The sequence below is a fragment of the Pyxicephalus adspersus genome, chromosome Z (assembly GCF_032062135.1).
Source record: "Pyxicephalus adspersus chromosome Z, UCB_Pads_2.0, whole genome shotgun sequence".
Lineage (NCBI taxonomy): Eukaryota > Metazoa > Chordata > Amphibia > Anura > Pyxicephalidae > Pyxicephalus > Pyxicephalus adspersus.
This window is the reverse complement of record NC_092871.1, coordinates 45,285,279-45,308,452: the sequence shown is the minus strand read 5'-3', so window position 1 is coordinate 45,308,452 and position 23,174 is coordinate 45,285,279. Positions and strand designations below refer to the sequence as shown.

At 38.3% G+C, this 23,174-nt stretch overlaps 1 protein-coding gene across 10 annotated transcripts in view; it reads left to right on the top strand.

Annotated features, from left to right (window-relative positions):
* DAB2IP (DAB2 interacting protein) overlaps positions 1–23,174 on the top strand; it is a 275,541-nt gene that overhangs the window by 112,697 nt on the left and 139,670 nt on the right. For all 10 annotated transcript variants that reach the window (XM_072430459.1, XM_072430460.1, XM_072430458.1 and 7 more), the window contains exon 3: positions 11,810–11,928. In XM_072430459.1, coding sequence (XP_072286560.1) covers positions 11,810–11,928 — 119 coding nt within the window. The remainder of the gene's footprint in view (positions 1–11,809; positions 11,929–23,174) is intronic.

The following is a 23,174-nucleotide window of genomic DNA, read 5'->3' as shown; positions in this document are numbered from 1 at the left end:
AACACCCCAAATGTCTGTGGGACCAGCTTTTAGTCCAGGACCAGCTTTTAGTTTACAGACATGGGTTTTGCAAAAAATCCTAAATAATATTTTCTTATTACTGTGTGAAGCCTGAAAATATATTACAGGACTCCATGGTCTTTATGGAATTCTCAGACATTTTTGTACAGAGTTTTAGGTGGTACAGTTCTGACTGTGACACCATTGCAGGCATGTTAGGATTAGGTTTTCAGTCTCTGTCAATTCGTAGGGGTTTCATAGTCTCTTCCTAATATAATATGTGTTTTTTTAAAATTAATTCTGAGGGACTGCATAACTAATACCAAGGTTTGCCATTGATTGATGTCATTTATATTGTGTGATGTTTAGTCTGACTTTTAGATGCTCCTTAAAGATGTCAACTGACTCCAACTGTAAATCATGATTTAGGAGTGGCACTTTGTTCACTATGAACGAGGGGACCCCACAGACCTCTTTCTAAGTAAAGGTTTATTACTTACATAGCTTGGATGATAATTACCTAAAGAAACAAAGAGAGACATTTCAGTATTGCTGTGCATTAATCAGTGACAAACGTCAGAATAAAATAAAACAATGCAAGTTCTTGTTAAAGAGAATATCAAATTGCTTCATGGTCTATACAACTCAAGTTATTAGAGTAGTGAAATCTACTGCAGCCATATTCACAATAGACATAAATTAATGTGTAGGTCACCAGCATGGCCGACACAGTTTTCTGTACACAGACTAATGGATCAGGTAATATACCATATATATATGCCCTAAAACCAATTAATTCCCTGATGCCAGACAGAATTATTTCATTTTAGAATGATATGATAATATTATTAGTGGACCTTTTGGGATTGGCAGTACTTACAAAAATAAAAGGTCTGTCCCATAGGGTGATTGTATTGGTGCCCATCGACATGATATCTGCACAGCATGGTTTAGGGAAAAGATCCCTTTCGCTTTGGGCCGCTGAAACTCTTCAATTCAGGAACCTGTGATCATTATGATGCTTTCCTGTGTGCAGTGATATATAAATATATATTTATAAAAATAAAAGCAGTAAAGATGTGACTCAACAGTGCAAGTTCTAGTTACTACACTTGGCTTCTTATCAGATGTGACACAGATTGAATCTGTCACAGATAACGCCACACTTCAATTCAAGAGATCCACAAAAAGTTAACAGACAAATCATTACACTTTGGAACAATAAAAAGGCCCCGCCATCCTCTCCTGTTGTGCTGAAGCTGTCACTAATGCTGCATGATATTATTTAATATTTTCTTTTCTGATAAGAAATATTTTGCTTGGGTAATTCCAAGGGATATGTCAGAAAAGGAGTTATTTTTTTTGTCCAGATGTGTGCTGAGTGAATGTTAGTATAACACAAGGCAAGCCTTTAAATACCTATGTTTTCTTGATGAGCTGATAAAAAAAAAAAAAAAAAAAAAAAAAAAGGACTGCATCCTTAGCCTTCAGAGTAGACATACAAATGAATTTATATGCACTTCTGTATGTTTTAGTATGCTTATCTGCTTGGTGCAGAGAAACAAACACAAAATGTACAGGTAGCATGTAAATAAAAAGAACATAATTTCAGTGAGTGGTAGGTTCCTAGTCCTGAGCTTCTTGTGTCCTTAACCTCCGTTTGCAATGTGGTATTGCCAACTGTGAGTATAGTGAATGTGACTTTATAGATGCTTCCTAGGAAAAACACACATCTGTTATTTGCTTGTAACCTCCATAGCAGTTTGTTAAGATGACTTCAGATTTTGGTCATATAATAAAGATGCATAATGATCTGTATTGCTATTTAAAGCTGGTTGAAATCTTGTGCATTATTTAGAACAAACCGGCAGTGAGGACAGTGTGGGCAGTTTTCCTTTTACGTTATAAATATAAACAGAAATACATTGTACTGAATGTGCTTGAACTGGAAAGGATGGTAAGAAAATATAAAATGTCAAATTTACCTCAAATGACTGGCCATAAATCTTTATGGAACCTATTTATCAAAACAGGGGAAAGGGGGGGGGGGGTTAACCTGTACCCCACTTTTAGAAGCTTTCCTCCAGGGTAAGAAACATGTTCTCACTTTCATAAATCTAGCATTAAGAAAATTGTTGAACAGAAGTACTGTGATTAGAAACTCCACTTGAATACTTTTGAAAAATGACAAACTTAAGCTGGACTAAATTAAAGAACTAAATATTGTGATCAGGCAGGTCCTCCTTTATTGCAGAAGAGAAAGGTGATGTCAATTCTGTAATAAAATAAAGACTCCTGCCTGATCTTTGTTTTTTTTTCCTCATTCACCTGCCCTTGCTTTAGCATGGGCACTGCCATCTTTCTCCTCTTTTTTCCAGGTGTTGGATCTTCCGATATTTCGATTGGCCAGGCCAGGATGGTATATTTTTTGTGCATGTACGTGGGAGTTCATTTGGACCTAGAAGCTTCAGGGGCTGCCAGTATACACATCCAGCACTGAGATGCCCATGCCTGTCCCTTCTGCAAAATAAAAAACAAAAAAACCCTGCCTGCTCGCAATTTTGCAATGCAGAACATTGGCTTAGTTTTAACAACAAATAAATTATATTTGGACAATCCCCATAGTTCCTCATTGGAACCCATAGCATTCCCCACTTTTAAAGTATTATGTATGTGGCAATGAGTTCAAAAATTGCTTCAGAGGTTTGCTGAAATTTACCATTTGATAAATCTGCCTGTGTGTGTTAAAAAATAAACAAGCACTAGCTGATATTATTCAATGATATTTAGTAATATTCTTATTGATCATTTACAAAGGATTTTTTCAAAAGTATCAGTTTAGTAGAAGTGACACAAAGAATGCAAAAATGTATCTAAATCCATAACCTTTTCTTTTAAGAGAAGGGTTAAAACACCATCAAGCTATTGTTTTGTTTCTTTGTCAAGCTGGGGAGCATTACCATCATTTCCTGTGCTGAAACGAGCTTATCTTTCTGAAATAAAATGCCATTTAGAAATTGCCATGTTTTGTCACAGTACCAACTGGAGATTTCACTTTTGGTTGCAAAAATGTCACGGCTCCACAGGGCCAAGTGGTGGACCCACTGTGTCACCAACTCAGTGGGTGGGGACGTGCATGGGGCGCAGGGTCTAAGCAGTAGCTTGGTCTTCTCCAGAGCCTCTAGAGGGGAGGATGTTGTGCGGCTAACTACTGCCAGGTTACGGCCCCCATGCCCGCCAAGGCAGGTGACTGCTGACTAGCAGGAACAAAACACGGTGCCAGAGGGAAATCCAAAATCGTAGTCAAACAAGCCAAAGTTCAGGGCAGGCAGCAATCAAGAGTAATCAGGAAACAAGCCAGGTTAGTACACGGATAATACATACAGGAATAAAATGCAGGAACTAAATCAGCAGAAACCTGGGCATAGAACCACAAGGAACTCCTTGTCCAGGCAACTTCCTGTTGCCAGGTCACTTCCTTAAAAAGGGTTTGTCATGTGATGAGTGTAGGTCATGTGAGCCGCAGACACTAACCCCACCAGCAGGGGGAGTGCTGGTGCTGAGATAACCTCAGGTATTGTTCACATGCCTGCCAGCAGAGGGAGTGCATCTGCAGAATACCCTAGTCCTCTGAGACAAGGGAGCAGCTGACTGAGGATCACATGACCTGGACCAGGAAGTGTGCCAAGAGTTGGATCCAGAAGCAGAAATGGTGCTAGCAGCAGGGGACTCCATGGTGGGTGACACTGAAGGGGTTACAAATCCCCTGATCCTGCATGGGTCTGTGACAAAGGACAAGCCAAATATTTTGTATTTCTCCTCAATTTTTGTCTCCGTGGTAGTGATTTTTAGGACACAGAGAGGGGTGAATCATTCCATCAGATAGCAAAAAACACTTGTCAGAAAGTCTAGACCTTAATCCAGAAATATTCACAATACATAACCTTTGGAATGTAGGTAAAAATTTTTTTATCAGTGCATCAATATGCAGAAAAATAAATGTCGCTACCAAATCAAACTATTACCACTCTGATGGCATTTGTACCTTATTCCTATGTATTCCCATTATGTTTCTAATAGTAATTAGCAAATTGCTTTACAGATCAGCATTGACTCTGATAATACGGTAATAGGAAGATCCAGTTTGAAGAGAAAAGTACAATCCACCAATGATTACTGTCTATGATTCCTGTGACCCGCATTCAGTCAAATAGAAAAATATTAAAAACAAGGAAGCTGGATTAAGGGGGGTTGTAGAGGTCAATATAGTGCTGTGTTGATGCTCTCACAGTGAGTACATTTGAATAGGATGGTTTATTACATACCTCCCAACTTTCTGAGATTGGAAAGAAAGACAGTATAGTAAAAAGCACATAGGTGAAGAATATGCCCCTGCCAAGCCTCCAGTAGCAAGGACCATGAGAATGAATGTGCAAAAAATAATTGGTTTCAAAAGATGAGGTAATTCAGGAAGAAGAGGGACAGAGAGCTTTGGTTCCACAAGAAAGTCAATCCATCCAAAAGACATTTGTGGCATTTGTATTATTACCACTCTTCATGTTCAAAAAGGTAAGACATATTCAAAAAGGTAAGAGGTGGTAGATATACAACTATTCTTTTCTTTTTCTGGGACTTGTAACCCAGAATAATACTGTGATCAATCACCAGGGTGCCAGGATGTAGATTAGTGACAGCGTTACTGAGCAAAGTAAAACTAAACACCAACTGTATTTTATTTGAAAGACCAGTAATGCTTACATATATTTTTATTAATCATAATTAATATATTTATTGCTAATGTGTATTAGGAGTAGTGAATCACAATGCATGTTATTGATTAAAAAATATGTGTGAAGAAAACCATATTTTGACGTAGTTGCAACATTTCCAGGCAGATGGTTTGGCTCTGTAAGCCATGTGTCTGTTGAACAAAGATGTATATGAAGCTCCAATTACAGAGACCATCATATCTCCTGTAGGTGCTGATCCCCCTCTTGTGGACCCAGATGCAATGCTGGCTGTTCTGGTTCTATAGAAACTTTTTTCTTTTTATTATTTTGATGGGACAAGGATGTCTCAGAAAAAAAAAAAAAAAGTTTCCTAATATTTTCTATTAGTGAATTTTAGGCAGATATTGACACTTTGTCCTAAATCGTCATAGCTCAGCATTCATATGATTATTGGTTCCTTTTCAGATTTTCCTGTTGCAGCTAAATTCATTGTCAGATGTTTACAATTCTCTGAGGAATGTTATGCTGTGCGGGAGGAAGTGGAACAATGGGGATTTAACACTTCTGTTTCTGGGAGTATCAGTATTCATGTGTGAGGCGATAGTGCTAAAACGTTTTGTCATATTTACCTCTGTGATTCTCAGCTCTCTGCTGGAGATCTCTGTGAAGGCATCACATAGCAGCTGCGCTGCAGTAAATGGCATTACCCAGAATCCTTTTCCCAGTCTTTAGTGGCTTATTTACATATCAGCTTTGCTGAGATCTGTTGGATGCTGTGGGGCTTGTTCATTAAAAGAATGCAAAGTGCAGTAACCCAGCAACCAATCATAATTTACTTCATTGTGTTTTTTTTTATGCACTCCCCGTATATAAGGATAGATATATTACAATTGCCATCTTTCATTGTCCATCCTAGTCCTTTTTTCAGACCCACTAAAGAAATGTGCAGTATGAGAGTTCTGACATAATAATTCTTTATTAGCTACATACTTGCTCCAGGGCAACGATTTGCTAGGTAGTTAAACCTTGACAGCTGTACCTTTAAAGCCAGGTTTAACTTTCATAGCAGGGTATGTGCATTCCTTTAGGTAGTCTGATTATTTAAATTTGCACCTAACCCTTTACTGGGAACACAGTGTCTGGTAGTGTGCTGCAGCGTTTAATGGATGTCATTCAAAATCAATGGATTGACACATGCATTGTGCAATTTGGCACAGCACGATAGTGTTAACCTGTCCTACAGTAAATCAGCCATGGCAGCTCCATATTTTTGCTTTATATTTCCTTTTACTCTACCCGGCATACCAGAAAGTAGAAATACCGTCAGTGATTAATACCAGGATGTATCTGTTTGATGGCATCGACCTTCTGTCACAATCATATTTAGGATGAAAACATATGTCTCCCATGGTAAATGCAGCAAAGTAATTTTCTGCAGCAACAGTTTCTTCTCACAGACATGCAGGTGTTTAGATGCGAGTAAAGGGCAGCAGGACATCTTCCTGTCCACAGCTATCATCCATATGCTTGAAAGCTCAGTCACTGAACAAATAGACCACACACTGTGATCATCATCACAGTCATCATCATCAATCATTGCCCATCTTACAAAGATTGTCCAAAAAACAGATGATTGGTATTGCTTACTTATGCTTTACCTGCTGCAATTCTTGTCTAGTTTTACATAATGTACAATGATAAGAGGAATCTCTGAATAGAAACGGGAGTGATTTATGTATTTATTTATTTTTGTATCTCAAGATGGTCAATATGAGTGATGTGTCAAGTGAAAAAATACAGGTGGCTGGAAACTAAGAACTTAGATAACTTATTAGTGGATTAGAGGGGTCTGGAATGTAGTGAGCTTGATAATAAAAACTAAATACTTAGCTGAATGGGAGGGGCTTAGAAAAATTACTTTGCTTCCGATTCAGTCTCTTTCTGCTAATGAGAGGTTGCTAGAATGGCAACTACGTGTCAGGAATGGGCAAACACAGGCAAAGGTACAGGCACAGGATCTGCCAAAGCAAAGAACTGGAATCATCCAGCTAGAAGTTGTTGTCACAAGAATGTTTAAAAAACCCACCAGTAACCCACACCAGCAGGTGTTATGATATGCGCGCACATGTCTGCTCCACTGGCAAAACCCACACACAGGAACAGACAGTAGGCAGCGGGCAACTCACCCCACACAGGATAATTAGGATAGTACTTTGGATAGTTAGCATTGTACTGGGTTTAACCAGAACACAAGAATTATTTCCTCCCTCATTGCTTGGAGTCCAGCAAGGCTAGACTGACAGATGGGCCGAAGAGATAACCAGTTTGAACGCTTCTGCAGGAGGAAGGCAGAAAAAGGCCAGGATCTGCAATCTGTGCTACTGAAGTAGTTTGCAGCTTAATGGGAAGGGGCACTATGACTTTGCCTGTGTCTGACACCTGGGAATTCAGAGAGGTGCCCACTGTCCTCTTGGGTCCATTCCTGTGTGTGACCTTGCCGACTGTAGTGGGCAGAAACTTGCAAATCATATTGCCCACTGTTGTAGATTACTAGCAGATTTCCAACCATCCATGCTACCACTTCTCTTTTGCTTTGATAATCCCAGTGCTCTTTTTTGCTTGTTTCTTTTCCTGTGATTATGTCCAGTGTTTTCCTGTTCCGGACAGTCAGTTGTCATTGATCTTCACTACTTCCTGACTACACTACTGAGTGCTCCCAAATACCTTGCTTGGTTAACTGATCTTTTTCAACAGATCTGGTTGTTCAACTGAACTGTGAGTAACGTGGAACATCCTCCTTTGTAGCCCTGCCATGTGAGTATTGAGGGCAGCAACCTGGTGCCTATTAGCAGTGTAATACCCTCACCATCAGATTCTCTATACCTTTACACCTACACAGGTGCTTAGACATTACACCCCAGTACACACTGCACAAATGAACTGCGTAGACCTTTGAAAGACACTTTTCTTGCTGGAGTCAATCTGGAACCAAGGCACAGTATTTGCAGAAATGCTTGTAATTGTTCTATTTAACAGACATTTCACAGGCAAATCCTTCAAAAAATATTTTACTTTTCTCAATTATATCTTCTATAGTAACCGTAACTTAATAGTTCAACCATTAAGAAATTGAGCACATCAAAATAAATGTTGGTTAAGTAAACTTACAAGTGTTCAGTACTATACAGGAGAAGTAATCACTGACAATGATATACTAATGCCTGGTTAATTTATGCGGACGTAGACGTACGATTATCTGAAGGCAAATTGAGGTGAAAAATGTTACAACACAGGAAACAGTATTATTATTAATATTATTAAACAGGATTTATATAGCGCCAACATATTATGCAGGGCTGTACATTAAATAGGGGTTGCAAATGACAGACTAATACAGACAGTGATACAGGAGGAAAGGACCCTGCCCCGAAGAGCTTACAATCTAGTAGGTGGGGGAATTTACAATAGGAGGGGAGATATGGAGTGGTGGGAAGTAGTGATGGTTTCAAAAGACAAAAGAAGATGGGTAGGAAAGTTTGAAAAGATGGGTTTTGAGTGCTCTTTTAAATAAGTATTTGGAAGTCGAATAGGAATAGGAAGACCATTCCAGAGAGTTGGGGTAGCTCTAGAAAAGTATTCTATCTGTGCTTGTGATGAGTGAGGAAGTCATTAGTAGGTCATTGGAGGAGAGGAGAGAGCGGCTGGGGGAGTACTTTTTTACCAGGTTAGAAAGGTAAGTGGGACAAGAACTGTGGAGGGATTTGAAGGCAAAGCACAGGAGCTTAAATTTGATTCTAAGATGAAATGGAAGCCAGTGCAGAGATCTGGAAAGAGATGCAACGGAAAAGGAGTGGTGGGAAGGATGAATGAGTCTGGCTGCATCATTCATAATAGATTGTAGAGGAGAGAGTCGGGTTAGTGGAATACCAGCGAGAAGGATGTTACAGTAGTCCAGACGAGAGATGATAAGAGCATCTCTCGTCTGGACTACTGGTCGCCTGAGACCACCAAACAAGGAGTTTGGTGGTCTCAGGGGACAGGTAGGGGCGGAGTTTGGAGTTGCGTAGGTAAAAGTGACAGTAACATTGTAACAGCGGGCCAAATAAATCACAGGGTTTCATCCAGGATGAAAGGTACATTTGCCCCAGATACAGGTTATGCGCAGAGATTTTTTCTGTTTAGTCAGTTTTCCTTTTGACCTGAAGGTGGGGTTGAAGTACCAGGCTTAATGACAATGAGCTTCTTGGCCAGGTGGGGGAGCCTGGGTATGATCAGGTGTAACTGTCTCACCTGAAATACATCCTGGAAATTGGGCTGGGGACTCCCAGCCTCCTTATTCCTGTGTCTCAGTCTTGGTTGGTAAACTGGGAGGCTGTCCAAGGTGAACTGTGAGTAAAGATACAGACTTTGTTGGAAAAGCTGTATGGTTAGGGCCTTAGAGTCCTGCACAGCACTAGGTTGAGCTGGATTGTTATTTAAGGGAACTAACAGTTAGTGGCCAAGTGGCCAGGCTTTATTTTGCTGTTTGTTTTATTTTGCCTGTTTTGTGTGAAAAGTTTGGTATGTGATCAGTTTCTAAGGGATAGGATTCATGACTACTTAAGTAGTGTTGCCGAGCCTAAACATTTAAGATAAGGAGAGGATGAAGAGAAAAGTGGCTCTTTATTGCAATATGGCAATGTAAAATTTTAATTTAATTTACATTGCTACCTGGTCAATATACCAAGGTCTCAATTCCCCTGAGGAAGCCCACAATGGCAAAACGCGTCGGGAGAGACCACTAACAGGAAAATTACCTATATTGACCCTCACTTCAATAGGGTTGGTGTACATATATAACCAACCCGGTGTAATGTATCTAGATTCATAATGTCAGAGTACTTAAACCTTATATGTGTGTATGTTAATACATTTATTTTATTTTATTGAATATAAATAAAATATTTTAATCAATTTTATAATAATATTGCCTTAAAGAGCCACTACTCTCTTCATCATATATATATATATATATATATATATATATATATATATATATATATATATATATATATATATTCATAGGGCATGGGTAAGGCACAAAGCTGATGTTGCAGGTGGTTTTTTATATTTTACATAATTTTTGTTTTGTCTAACCTGAAATCAGATTTTTGTACGGGTGAAGCATGATTTTCTGTTTATTCCAGGAAAAATTAAAACCATTCTTTGTCCACTGTAGATAATGTCACTAGAGTGAGCAATTTGTATTAATGACGTTGTTAATGAGATATTTGTAAACTGTAGCAGCTCCTTATTCAACCTGGCGTGTGGCTAGTGGTGAATAATGATGGTCGTCAGCGGTGGTAATAAATTGCATTGTCGTGGCTAGGCTTGTGTTTTGAATGTCACCCGCTAATCATTATTGGTTCTCATTGTTTATCTGTTCTATTCAGAGTAAATAGGGCCCAGTCATGCCATTCTTGGACAAAACACTAAGGCACATGGGATGGTAACACACAGCACTGAAAGATATATATCTATTTTTTTCATATTCATGTTTTTCCAGTTAACAGTGTTTCAGTACATAATTCACAGTTGTTTCACTTAAAGCCAGAAAGTTGCTGGCTTTTACCTAAAGATTAGGTAATAATAAATCTGACAGTGCAAAATTTATATTAAACACACAAGTAACTAAAGTCTAATTCCAGACACCCCACTTCCCACTTTTGTTACCCCATGTGTATTTTTTGCAATTTAGCTAATATTCTTACAATTTAGCTAAAAAGAAATGCATCGTGGGAGGGGTTGGGTCTAACCAACCATGTCAAATGGTTTTCTTAGCCACTGCTGGGAGTAGCAGTGACAATCGCCTTGCTCCTCTGGTGAAATGAATACCTGTACTATCTGTTATACTATCTATCCAAAAATTGCCCATTCAGGGGTAAAAGGTATATAGTTTATTAAATAATTGTGAATATAGTTAACCAATTGACACCATAAATGCTTTATAACTGGGCATTTCCAATAGTTGTGGTAAAGAGTTGCTGCATGGGCTCCGCATTTAAAACATGCTTCTCCCTCTGGGAGTTGTTTAGGGGAAATATAGTTTTTATGAAAAAGGTGAAAAAACATTTCTCGATACTGGACTGTTGGTACAGCTTTCCATGATAAATGATACATTCATAAAATCTTTGTCACATGTCAATTAGAGAAATGTTTTTGCCACTTCACCATGCCCAGTTTAGCAGTGGAGTAATCCGAATCGGTTCCTAAAATTTGGTAGAATTTGGAAGAAGTAGGGCAGTAGGAGCCAATACTCCAGCTACCCTTAAGGCATTTCCTTAGTGTTTTCGACATTTTCTACTTGAAGATGGATGGCAGCACTGGGAATTATTTTCTTTTTTCCAAGGTCCTGATGGGACAAAAGAAACTAGTGGGGAATTCAGGGCAGCAGTTTCCTTCCATAATTTAAAATTTTAATTTCAGACTGTCCCTTTACTATATCATATACAAAAGCTGGTGTTCCTAATAGCAACTAGCTGGATTTTTTTTTGTGACAGTTGGAATTAGGTTGCTATTGGCAACACAGTTGTTAGTGGTATTGCAATACACAAACCCCTCCTTGGTGCAAGGAATAGTTATGTTGTTACCCTCACAACCAGGTATCTTCCATCTGTCAGTAGTAAGACACTGGCAGGTAACACCTGGTTGCTTCAGCCTCCTTCATGTAATTCTGCGATTTGGGAAGATGGTGGAAGAACCACAGCTGCCATTATTCCTGGTTTACTGAGAGGGCTGATTGAGCTGTTGATCTGTGAGCGAGTCGTGCAGGGTGCCAGCCTGGCTTGTCTGACGGCATTTCAGATTGAGCGGGTAGTTACCATGGTAACAGAGGCTCAGGGAGGTCTCGCAGTGACGTTGCTGGCCCTTCGCAGACTCTGGAAGCAGCAGATGTGAGATGGATGCTTGTGTGCTACCCTGACAACATACAGCATCTCTTCCCAGAGCTCTCTGTACGCAGCCCAGACTGATAGAAATTAAAATTGGTAAGGGAAGGCAGTGTGCTTTGTCTAATGTGCCGCTCTTGTCTTGTCTCCCAGGGCTTCCTCAGCCGTCGTCTTAAAGGCTCCATCAAACGGACAAAGAGCCAACCCAAGCTTGACCGAAACAGCAGCTTCCGTCACATCATCCCTGGCTTCCGAAGCGTCGACAATGATCGGTAAGGAAATGGATTCTATTTTGTGTGAATAAAAGCAATTTATCTGCACAGGGAGACATTCCTTTTTATAGCTTGTATCGGATTCAGCCACTTGCTGCCTGGGTCAGTGGATGGGGATGACAGAGAAATGTACATTTATTTGGTCTAGGTCCACCCAGATTCTTTTCTCTGGGCATTACAATACTCCTTCATCATTGCATGCTGGAGCTGCCAGTCACTGGCTACGTTATGCCTCCCCCCATATAATAACTATAAATGCCTAGGTGACAGCAATTTTTACAGGTGGGAGGGGTGACATATCGGCTGTGTACAGGAATGTCAAACCTGAATGTATCCAGCGCCACAATATGGATATCTTGCAGTACAATCAGCGGTGACCCAAAACTTCCTGTATGGAGAAGAATTCCCATCATACTTCCATAAAGTTACACTGATACTTATTTCACCCTAGTAACAACTCAGCTCCTGGGGTTAGATTTGCATTGCAGGAAAAATCTCCTCCTTAACTGTTTCTGTTAAAAAAACCAAACACATTTTTTTGTGTTAAATGAATTTTGGGTGCCATTATGATGTTGTTCCCCTATGGCAGTGGCCAGTGTTTAGTTGGTTATTGTTGTAATAGGGACTATGACAATTTTTCTTTCTACTTAGTCCAGCTTTCTATAATTGCTCTTTTCTTCTGTTGGTCGATTTACAAGATTTTTTTACTCAAAAATATAAGACATTTATTTCATCATTGGATTGAACCAGTATAAAGTATATATTTTTTTCTTTTTTGATGTTTTTATGATTTAGAGTGAATTGTTAGCTCTGTAGTCACATCACATTGACCGTATTGAAGGTCACGGGGACTGGGCAGGTTGAAGACTACTGGGCTTATTTAAAAGAGCAGGAACCCACAGCAACTAGTCAAATATTGGTAAAGAACAATCCAGTCAGTAAAGCATTATATCTGATTGGTTGCTGTCGGTTGCCACACTTTGTGCTGCTCTATTGTGGTTGATGATGAGATATGTCATTGTGGATTTGCTGGGTCTAGGCCAGTTCCAGCAATCAGAGTAATTAAACCATTCACTTTTAACCTAGATCTTCTTTCTTCCATATCCCATCACCTCACCCTAAGGTTTTCTTTTGTTTTAACAGTTTGTACTGAAATGTTGTTGTTAATTTAATATTGTAAAGCAGCGTGCTGGTAACCATTAACCATAGTGACTTGTCAGTCATATTTTTAAGACACCGGTAAGGTAAATGCTGGTTGATGTGGGTTACCACACATTGAAGAAATTGCTTCCCAAATTAAAATTCATTGTGTGATTTTTTATAAAGCTCTGAGGCTAGAATATTTTCACTGGTATGCTTTCTATCTCCTGCATAATTCTAATCAGAGATCCAGTAAGCTGCCAAGTAATTGGTCCCAACATTTTGAAGCAGCTTTGTTTTGCTGGTTTAAATGTTGAATATTCGTGTGAACTAAAGGACAAGATGATGTTGGCAAGGATAGCAGTTTCTGATACCTACTGAGAGCGTTACAGGGGCTACTTATGGTTCAGGAGCCAACATACTGCTGCTGTCCAGCACAAAAGGTTAAATCATTCAGAGGCTACCATACAGTGACCAATAGTAACCAGGCCAGTGTGTACCTTTATTTGCACACCAAGGGCATAATTTTCTTAAATAAGGCTTTATAATGAATAGTTGTATGCTGCCTGGAAGCAGAAATGGTCTTGGGGGAGTATTAATTATTATTATTATTATTATTATTATTATTATTAATAATTGCTATTTATATAATAGGTTGAACAGTTAATCTTTATGAAGGACAAAGCACAGGGTGGGTTAGAAAAGTGTAGAAATGTCATGTGTATTGTGAACAGGAGAAGGCAGTATATCTAGTCTGCTAAACTGCAGTCTCTTAGAAGTGTTGTCACTCCATCATGATGTAGCCATGAAGCAAAGCAGAGTGGAGGATTGCAGTTGGATACATATGAGTTTTACAGGTCTCTTGATGTGCAGAAAAATACTGTTTCAATATATTTGCTTCTTCTATGAGTTTAATTAGCAGGTATGGTAAATAAATAATAATAATATAAATAATGTTTTACTGATTTCCCTCCGAAAATGCGTTACGTTGAGTCAATTTTGAATATTGTTATTTATTTCTTATTGTCCTCTGATAAGCTGTTGAGTCCAGGGGTACATTGGGCATGTGTTTTTTGTTTTTGACATGTACATAATGTAAAGCTCTTCGGGGCAGGGTCCTCTCCTCCTGTATCACTGTCTGTATTAGTCTGTCATTTTCAATCCCTATTTAATGTACAGCGCTGCGTAATATGTTGGCGCTATATAAATCCTGTTTATTAATAATAATAATAATAATAAAGCATTTCTGTAGGGTTTAAAATGCAGAAATTGAATTTTAAATTTGTCTGCACGTTTCACATGCAATAATACTAAAAGAACTTGTCCAAGTTCTGGGTATGTGTTCTACTTATGATCATTCTTTTATCCAAGAGAATTATGAAGACTACTTCAGGCTTCCTCCTGAAATAGCAAAGAATTAAACACTGGAAATATTTTACTTAATGTTGCTTTGAAATACAGAAGTTTTTTTTAGCATCCACATGATCCCCATAGAGTCTGTGGCCCCAGCAGCCACTCATTTTACTTTTTATGTAACTTATCATTGTGCCCAGAGACCTACCATTTTCAGAAGTAGGTGAGCAATGCCAGCCATTTTATTTGTTGTGACTGCTGTGACAGGTGTATTACTTAATTAGATCCTACAATTGTAAAAGATTAAGATGGTTGTTCAACACAATGTTTTTATAGGTTTAGTATTTCCTATTTGTATGCTTACATGTAAAATAAATAAAAAGCATCCTAAAAATAAAGAGAAATATAAATCTATAAATAGAATGTAAAATAATAAAGGGTCCCAGAATAGTGCAGGTAGATGAATTTAGCACAGATTCCTTAAAAGTAAATAGCACAGCAATGACATCACCAAATTCCACCCCAAATTCTGTGAGAATCACTTACAGCAGAGGTGCTTTAAATGATTTGATGCTCACTCAATATTTCAGGTTGCACTTCCTGGAGCTTTTTGGGTTGCTCCCTGTGTTTTACCTAAGAAGATCTCTATTCAAATATGAAAGTCCTATGGGATTTTCAGAGGTCTTCTGAGATTTCCACATGTTCCAAGAGACATTTTCCTGTATCCAATAAAGTTATTGAGCCCTAAAGACACTCACACTGCATCTTCATTGTCTTTTGATTAGGGACTGATTGGGACCGCTGATGATGGGTTCCTGAAGCCAGAGTGGCCAGCTATGTTTAGCCGGCATCTCAGGTGCAATATGCTGATCTTCGTCATTAAACTTCTAGACTTCTTTAAGTTGCTTTCCTGGTAGGATGAGATGAAACTGACTTGGTGGGTTGCACTGCATTATGACCTACAGACTATAGGCCTGCAAACATGTCCATATTCTATATGTCTCCTACTTTTTGCCTTGCAGTTACTTTATGCCAATGCCTATATGCTCCTCTTTTGTGTGACTTGTGAGTACTAGGATGCACTTGAATCCTGTGTACCTATCTGAGCGGTATTCCTCCTTCATGTCAATTTTGTCTGGTGCATTTTGTACCAATAGGCCCAATTTACCACAGTGGACACTGGTAGCAGTGTCAGGAGCAGCATAACATAAAGCTATAATATTTTCTTATATTTTCTCCTATTCCTCCTCTGGCTACCTCTAAAGCATTTGTGTCAAAAGGCTAGAGGAAATTGGTGGAACCTGGCTGCTAAAGCATTTGTCATGACAGGTCTCTTGAATTTAGTAAGTCTTGTTAACATTTTCACCAAATCTCACCCTTTATTCATATTGGTCACACCCCTTATTAAAACTATCTGTGACCACCTTTCGCAGTGGTGTATAAAAAGTGCCGCTATTTGATCACCCATGAAAGCTTCTACAAATATCTGCTTTTTTTCTTTTTTTAAGGTACTACTTAATTATATTTTGAGATTTTCTCTAAACCATAACAAGATTCTCTTTTTGAGTTCTGGTCCACTTTAATTCCTTGCATGTTTCTTTGTGATTTTTTTACTATGTCCATAGTATTTGTGTCTGCTTTGGAAAATTAAATGACTTACAAATATCATTTTATATTTGTTAAATAATTTGGTTGTTAATCTACTACTGTGTTAATCCATCCAATGCCAGCTGAATAAGGACGTGTTTCTGGTTTGTAAGACCACAGCCCCTAACACATACCTCTCTAGCTTTCCCTGTTGTACCCCTTCACACCAGCCATGACTGTCCCTCTACCCTCCCTCGTTAACTGAGACAGTTGTTTTTAGCTAGGACTTTGAGGGTCTTTTACTTACAATAAGGAGAGAAAAGTTTGAAATCTGTTATGGGGACTCTGTCCTCTTGTGCATATGGAGGGACCTTTTACCCCTATTACTAGCTCTTCTTCATAGCTTCTGCCTCTGCTGATATCCCCACTTAAAGTGAAGATGTTGCTGTTGAGTTTTGTGAAAGCTTCCTTTGCACTTGGAACAGCCATCATACAGAGGAGCAAATAAGCTTCTGGCTGAACGTTTCCTACCTGGCTAGTAATAGAAAACATGCCTCAGGCTTGTCTGTTGTCTGATCTTTCCACATGTAACATCCATGGGCTCCTTTCAAACGTCAGATGATGATTAGCTAATCTAGGCCAAAGCTTGAGTGTTTTCTAGTAATAGTGAACCTTATGCTGTACAATACTGTTTGTTAAACAATTTAGTTGTTCAAAAATGAATAAAGTGCATTTTTATGTGTCCTTTTTGGGCACAATGTACACTGAAAATTGATCAGACAAGGTGGGCTTTTTTGTCAACTTTGTTTACCCTAACTGTTGTATTGAAACTGAAAACATTTTTCATTAACTGGGTAGTACTTTCAATCACTGTATTTGTTTGTAAGGATCAATGTCAGTTGATTGTTACATTGATCGAAAAAATCTAACTTTCTAACTAACTAACTTGAAATCCAGGTCAAATTCTGCCCCTGAATTTGGTCTATTCCATGCTGCCACTACTGGGTGTGCAGTGCCAATTTAATTGTATACCAAAGAGACTGTTTAAGCTAAAATATTTTCCTGGAAATGGATGATAGATATACCAATAGTAAAATTATCACCTAATACAAAAATAAAATAAAACATTTAAAGTCATTTTATCTTGCATTTTGCATCACTAGTAGGTTCAGATTAATGCAGTCTTCAATGCATTCAAATAGAGGGCATTTTGAAGTAGAATCTATATTGTGAAACAATTCGCCATTCTAAATTCGGTGCTGTTGAAGTTGACTGTTCTCTTTTTTAAAATGTGGCAAACCTACAATTTGGCAAATAAGCAGCCAATCATAATTGTAAATCATGTGTTAGCTAATAATTATGCCCTTTTAAACAGCCCATGCAAACAAAAAAAGATTATTCTTTTTTTTTTTTCAGATTTATAATCTTAGAATTTTGCTGCTGGGAAATCAGGCTGTTATACCTTCTTTTACTGGCTTTATTCAGCTTTGTCTCTGTGGGATTTTTTTTGCCTGTTTTCTACAACAATTAGGTCGATGATAAATGACCTTATCCTCCAATCATATGTGATTCTTCTGCTACATCAATAGTAGTGTTTTCCTGACACTTATTTCCGAATAATGAATCTCCCAGGAGGCTGGTAATGTATGTCCTATTCCTTGAGCTCACCATTGTGGTCGATGGCTGCCAGTTTCACAATGTAAAAGGTAATTGGTGCAGTGCCATTTTTCCTTACGCCATATCTCCCACTTCTTTACTTAATTCTACATTATTTGGGTGGATTGATTGCTCCAGGTTCTGCTACTTTTTAGCCCCTGTGGAAACTTTAGAGGCTTACGTATTAGGTGAATCCAGATTAATATTTTTAGTTCCCTCCCAAATATTCTGTGTGCAGAAATAGGGGATGAAAGGGGGGGGGGGGGGGGGTTATATGGATCAGTCGAATAAATGCCTTTGATCACATTTATTATGTTTTACCTGACAAAACAGGTAATGACCAAATGTTTAGGCAGTTTAAATGATGTCCCGCTTATTATCACATTGAAAGTAATTTCACAATGATGGACAAATGTGCCCCACATACTATTGATGGTGTTTCATTCCTACATATCAGATATTGGTCATGGTGCACCTGGCCTACATACTTCTGATCCTTTGTATTTATTGCTAATAGTGTGTCTGGCAAGCAGGTTAGCTCTCTCATTTTATCACCTTCACCAGGTTTCTGGAAGGAATTTTGAACCAAATTCACATCAGATGGTGGTTGATCCAGCAACATTAGAGGTGAGCTCCTGAAATTTCCGGTACCTCCATTCCTCACCTCTCTTCTGGAGTGGAACATGTTGGTGAAATTGAATGATCAGTGGTGCATTCCAAAGTCTTTATCTCCCCATCAGATGGCAGCTCTCCGCAGATAATGTACAAATACCTCTACAATGTCGGGTTACTCCGGCGGAATGATAAGCATGAAATAGGTTGATGCTGCTCAAACAGTAGTGGAATATAATGTGTGTCTGCATTATTCATCGCTTGTAAACACTCTCTGGCTGCATTTCTTCTCATTTGGCCCAGATTTCTCCCCAAGATTCTTATCGTTACAGCATGACCACCCTTTTTTATGACCCATTGCTTGGTCTGTGAGTTTAGGGGAGGGATTCCCTTATTGCTCTTCTTAAATATTTATTACAGGGAAAAAGCATCAGTTTACACATTTTATTTGTATATCTTTGCTTCGGCTGCTTGGCACGCTCAGCCCTCTTTGTTTAGCAATTTGACAAAGTCACGTAGGAAGCGCAGAATAAATATTTCTCCACATAGACGTGGGAGGCAGCAGATGTTGTTGGCTTTTAAGTCCTTTCCCTCAAATCGGCACATTTGCACACAAGACATGCTCACCTAAACATCGGCCTGGAAGAAACAGTTGTTCATATGTTCATCTGCCTTCCACATTGGCTCATCCTTCAGCAGCTCTTCACTCTCTATCTGTGACAGCCAGATGCCAGAAGATTTAAAATTATGTTTCTATTGAAGAGTAACTTTTTATGTTAGTAGTTTGTTTTAAATTACAGCTTGACAAAGTATTACCTGGGAAGGTGAGGTTCTGGAGATTAGTATCAGTACTGGATGATTTTTTTGGGCAGGGTCCTCTCCTCCTCCTGTGTCACTGTCTGTATCTGTCTGCCATTTGCAACCCCTATTTAATGTATAGCGCTGGATAATATGTTGGCGCTTTATAAATGCAGTTTATTAATAACGGTATGACCTACAGGTCTTGGCGTATCCATACAGTAAAAGATTGGGTGAGTGGAAGTTGTCTGAGCTGTGTGTGTAATGCTCTGAAAAGAATATAGCATAGGAGTCTATTTGTTGCAATTCAGATATTAGGAATTTTAGTTTTTGGGAGAAACTCCTTAATGGTTTATTGCTTCTAAAGGGATACAGACACTGTGGCTCTCCCTGATAGATCATAGAAACTGCACCAGTTGATGAAAATAAACCACAGATTTCCATTCAGGGTTTATTTTGCAGACTTGCAAATTTATTTTGCTATTTTGCAGCTTTTTTTCATAACAGAGAAAGGTATGAATCTGCAACAGGCTTTATTATCTTTGCAATATACATAGATCACCCAGAGAGGGGTGCCTCTTTTTGGAAGTTGCATGTGTGAAACAAAAAGTCTTACTAATAGTAACACTTTATTACAATCTTCTCTACCAATAATGTTGCAAATCATTCTCCCATAGACCATAATCTGCCGTTTTTGATTTTTGTGAGCCCATTACAGCTGACCTTTTTTTTCTTACATCTTCTGTGATTTATATTTATTTTGATTTATTTTTATAAATTTTCAAATGTGATGTCTTAAGATGGCATGAAAATGAGTCTTGAAAAAAGCATGGCACAAATTGCACACGGCAATGGAATGTTGTGTGTCCAAGCCACCATCGTTTTGCAGCAACACAGAGGACAGGGTCATTTTAGATTGAAGAGGCAAAAAAAAAGTATTCTAACACATGAGATACTGCTGAATAAAACCACATCTATTGTTTTCTTTAGTTTAAGGACAGAAGTGATTTTTATTTTATGTTATATGGTGCCATTATCTTCCTTAGCATTGTTCAGAGTACAATATGGACAAATGTGCTTAATAAAATATTAGCAGTTTATACGTACACAATAGACAATAATTCCTATGAAAAAGTAGTGGATTATTGCTAATTATTTTCAGAGTTTATGTATTGTTATAGGGGCTCTAACTAAAAATTTGGTGGAGCATATTATGGGCACAATGGCTGGCTGAAAAGGTGAATGTGGGGTGAGATATGACTGTGGCTACAAAGTGCTATATATCGAACATGGTTAAATAGAGCCTGGACCTACTCCTAATACATTCTGCACTTGTTTACCATTGTTCAAACTCATAAATTTACATTGCCACAAGAGTTTAAAACTAAATATCATTTTTCTTCCAGGTTTAGGATAAGGATTGTACAATACAGACTAGAGAATGAGGTGTGGAATAAGAAAATGTACAGAATGAAGCTGTTTGGAATAGGGAATTAATGTACAGTACAGAAGGTAGTATAGGGAACATACAGTGCAGGAATATACACATGTACAGAATGAAGGGATAAAAAATAGGGAGTGTAAAGCACAGTGTACACAATGAAGCAATGTAGAATAGTAAAAGCTATGCAAAAAAGTAAATAATAAATACCTAAGATACATGGGAATGTACAGTGTTAGGTAGTGTGAAAAAGGAACTGTAAAGTACTAAATTAGGTGGTGTGGAATACATAGTGTAGTATACAAAATAAGTCAGTGATGAAAAGAGAATGTACAGTACACAGTGAAATATGATGCAGTAATATATAGGGATCAAATACTCATGTGTACAAAACGAAGTGATCTGAAATACAGAATGTACAGAACGAGGAGGTGTGGGATACTAAATGTAGAGCACTGATTTTGGGCACTAATGGCTACCTGCGGTCACCAGGACCTGACAGTGCTTGAACACACTGCCAAGTGTGCCCCTTTGTAATTCCACAATTGTGTAATAATAACATTTTTATTTATTACACATTGGATTGATCAGGATAGGAAACACAGCCTTCTGCGTCTGCTGTGGGCGCACCATTGCCTCCTTGAAAGGACTGATTGAATTTCTAAACAACTTATCATTTTTTGTTCAAAACATCATATTCCTTTGATTGGCAAAATTAATACCATCAAAATTACCTTTTTTCTAAATATTTTCTATGTATTTGGCACTCTTCTTGTTTGAATTCCACCATATGTTCCCAAATATGCACAAAATCATGTCACTTATTTAGTGCATCATGCCTAGAATTTCTTGACCTTCTATTCCCATTTATAAAAAAAATGTGGAGAGTCCCTAGGCCATTATAAATATTGTGCAGCTGCACAAAGACCCTGCCAGTATACCTACATACTTCTACATACTTCTTTGGAAACTGTTTAGTGGATAGAACCAAAGATCCTTGATATGCAGTCTGGATTAAAGCTTTTTCCTGGAGAGCACTATGATGTGTAAGAGGGGGATTGCTATGCTGAGGAGTTGACACTTCCTGGAGTAGTCAAATTTTCTAGCATGTTCGAAGAAACAATGGACATCATTGATAAAATAATTTATGAAAAGAAGAAACCCTGCAAGTAAGCATTTGAAATACCTTATTTTTTCTCTGCTTAAATCCGCAATTTCAAGTGAAGTGACTCTTTAAGCTGATTAGTCTATTAGAAGTTAACGGTATAGGACAGCAAAAAATATACCAGTAAACTTCTCTTGCCACACTTAGTCCTACTCCAAATTTGGGTTATATGCTCATTCATTCTGGCTTACAGTACTTTGAAGCTTTAGTACCTGTGAAGGTATCATAGTCTTTTGTCACATCACTGTTTGCTATCTTTGACATCACCATCCAGTCCCTGGTTAACCTACAAATTGTGTGTGGCTGCATGGATCACTCTTTGAGGCATCACCATTCAGCCACCAGTTTACTTTCTGTGGGATTACCTTCCAGTCACTGGCTGGCTGCTACATATTCTATGTGACAGCACTGTGTGCATTCCATGACATCACCAGCCAGTTTTACACTGAACCACGACAAAGACTATGTGACTGCACAGTGACATTCCAGTAATTACAAAAGGAAAACAGAGTTAAGTTATTTCTGGTACTGACAGTCTCGGCATATTCTTTAGAGAATACTGAAATATAGGTGAAAACTGATTCTGCCTGCATCTGTCATGTTGAGGAATGAGCCGGCAATTCTTGCATATTTTGTATTCTATATTTGTGAGGCGTTCAGTCTTCATTCATGAAATAAACACTTGTTTCCACACATCACTATACACTATCACTTTTAGCAAGCTATAAGCTAATTAACCATCTGCTGCCACATAACAAATGTCAGAGTGAAGAGAGAAAAAAAAAAACAATCCTCATTTAAAGGGAGCACAAGGCATACAGTAGTGGGTGCAAAGGATAATGCATTGCTTTGGATTTATTTAGCCCCTGAATTCTAAAATAAAGGATTATTATAGGAGTCACAGCTCTTACTTCAGCTGTGAGCATAATAAATACAAATACAAAAAAGGATATAAAACCACTAAACATTCCCCTAAGGGAAGTGCGTATAATGCCTCTTTTTGCCAGTAAATGCTGGATTTTTAAACATCTTTGAGTAAATTCAGGTTCTTGTTATATTCCCTATTTCTCTATTTAGCTTCATACACAGATAAGTCAGCTAGTTTTGGAATTTTTGCTGTTCAGAGGGTTTACCTTAGTAGATAAACCTAGAAAGGCGTGTATTTTGTTAGCCTCAGAGAAGCAATTATCCTGCATCTGAGCATTATTTGATATTACAGCCGCCACTCCCAAACAGCAGAATGATAGTGGAAGATCCCAGAAATACCTATTGTATCTTATTATGTCACAGTACATTATGTTTCCTATGGCTCATAGAGTGTTGGTGCCTGAAATTAGAAGACCCACACTTTATTGCTCCCTTTCCTATTACATATCCTGCTCACCTCCCTGCCGTGATTTTTGAAGGATTATAAAGCTAATCACAGCTGAATCTGGTGTATAATAAAACAATACCGTGTTTCCCCGATGATAAGGCAGGGCCATAAAATAAGCC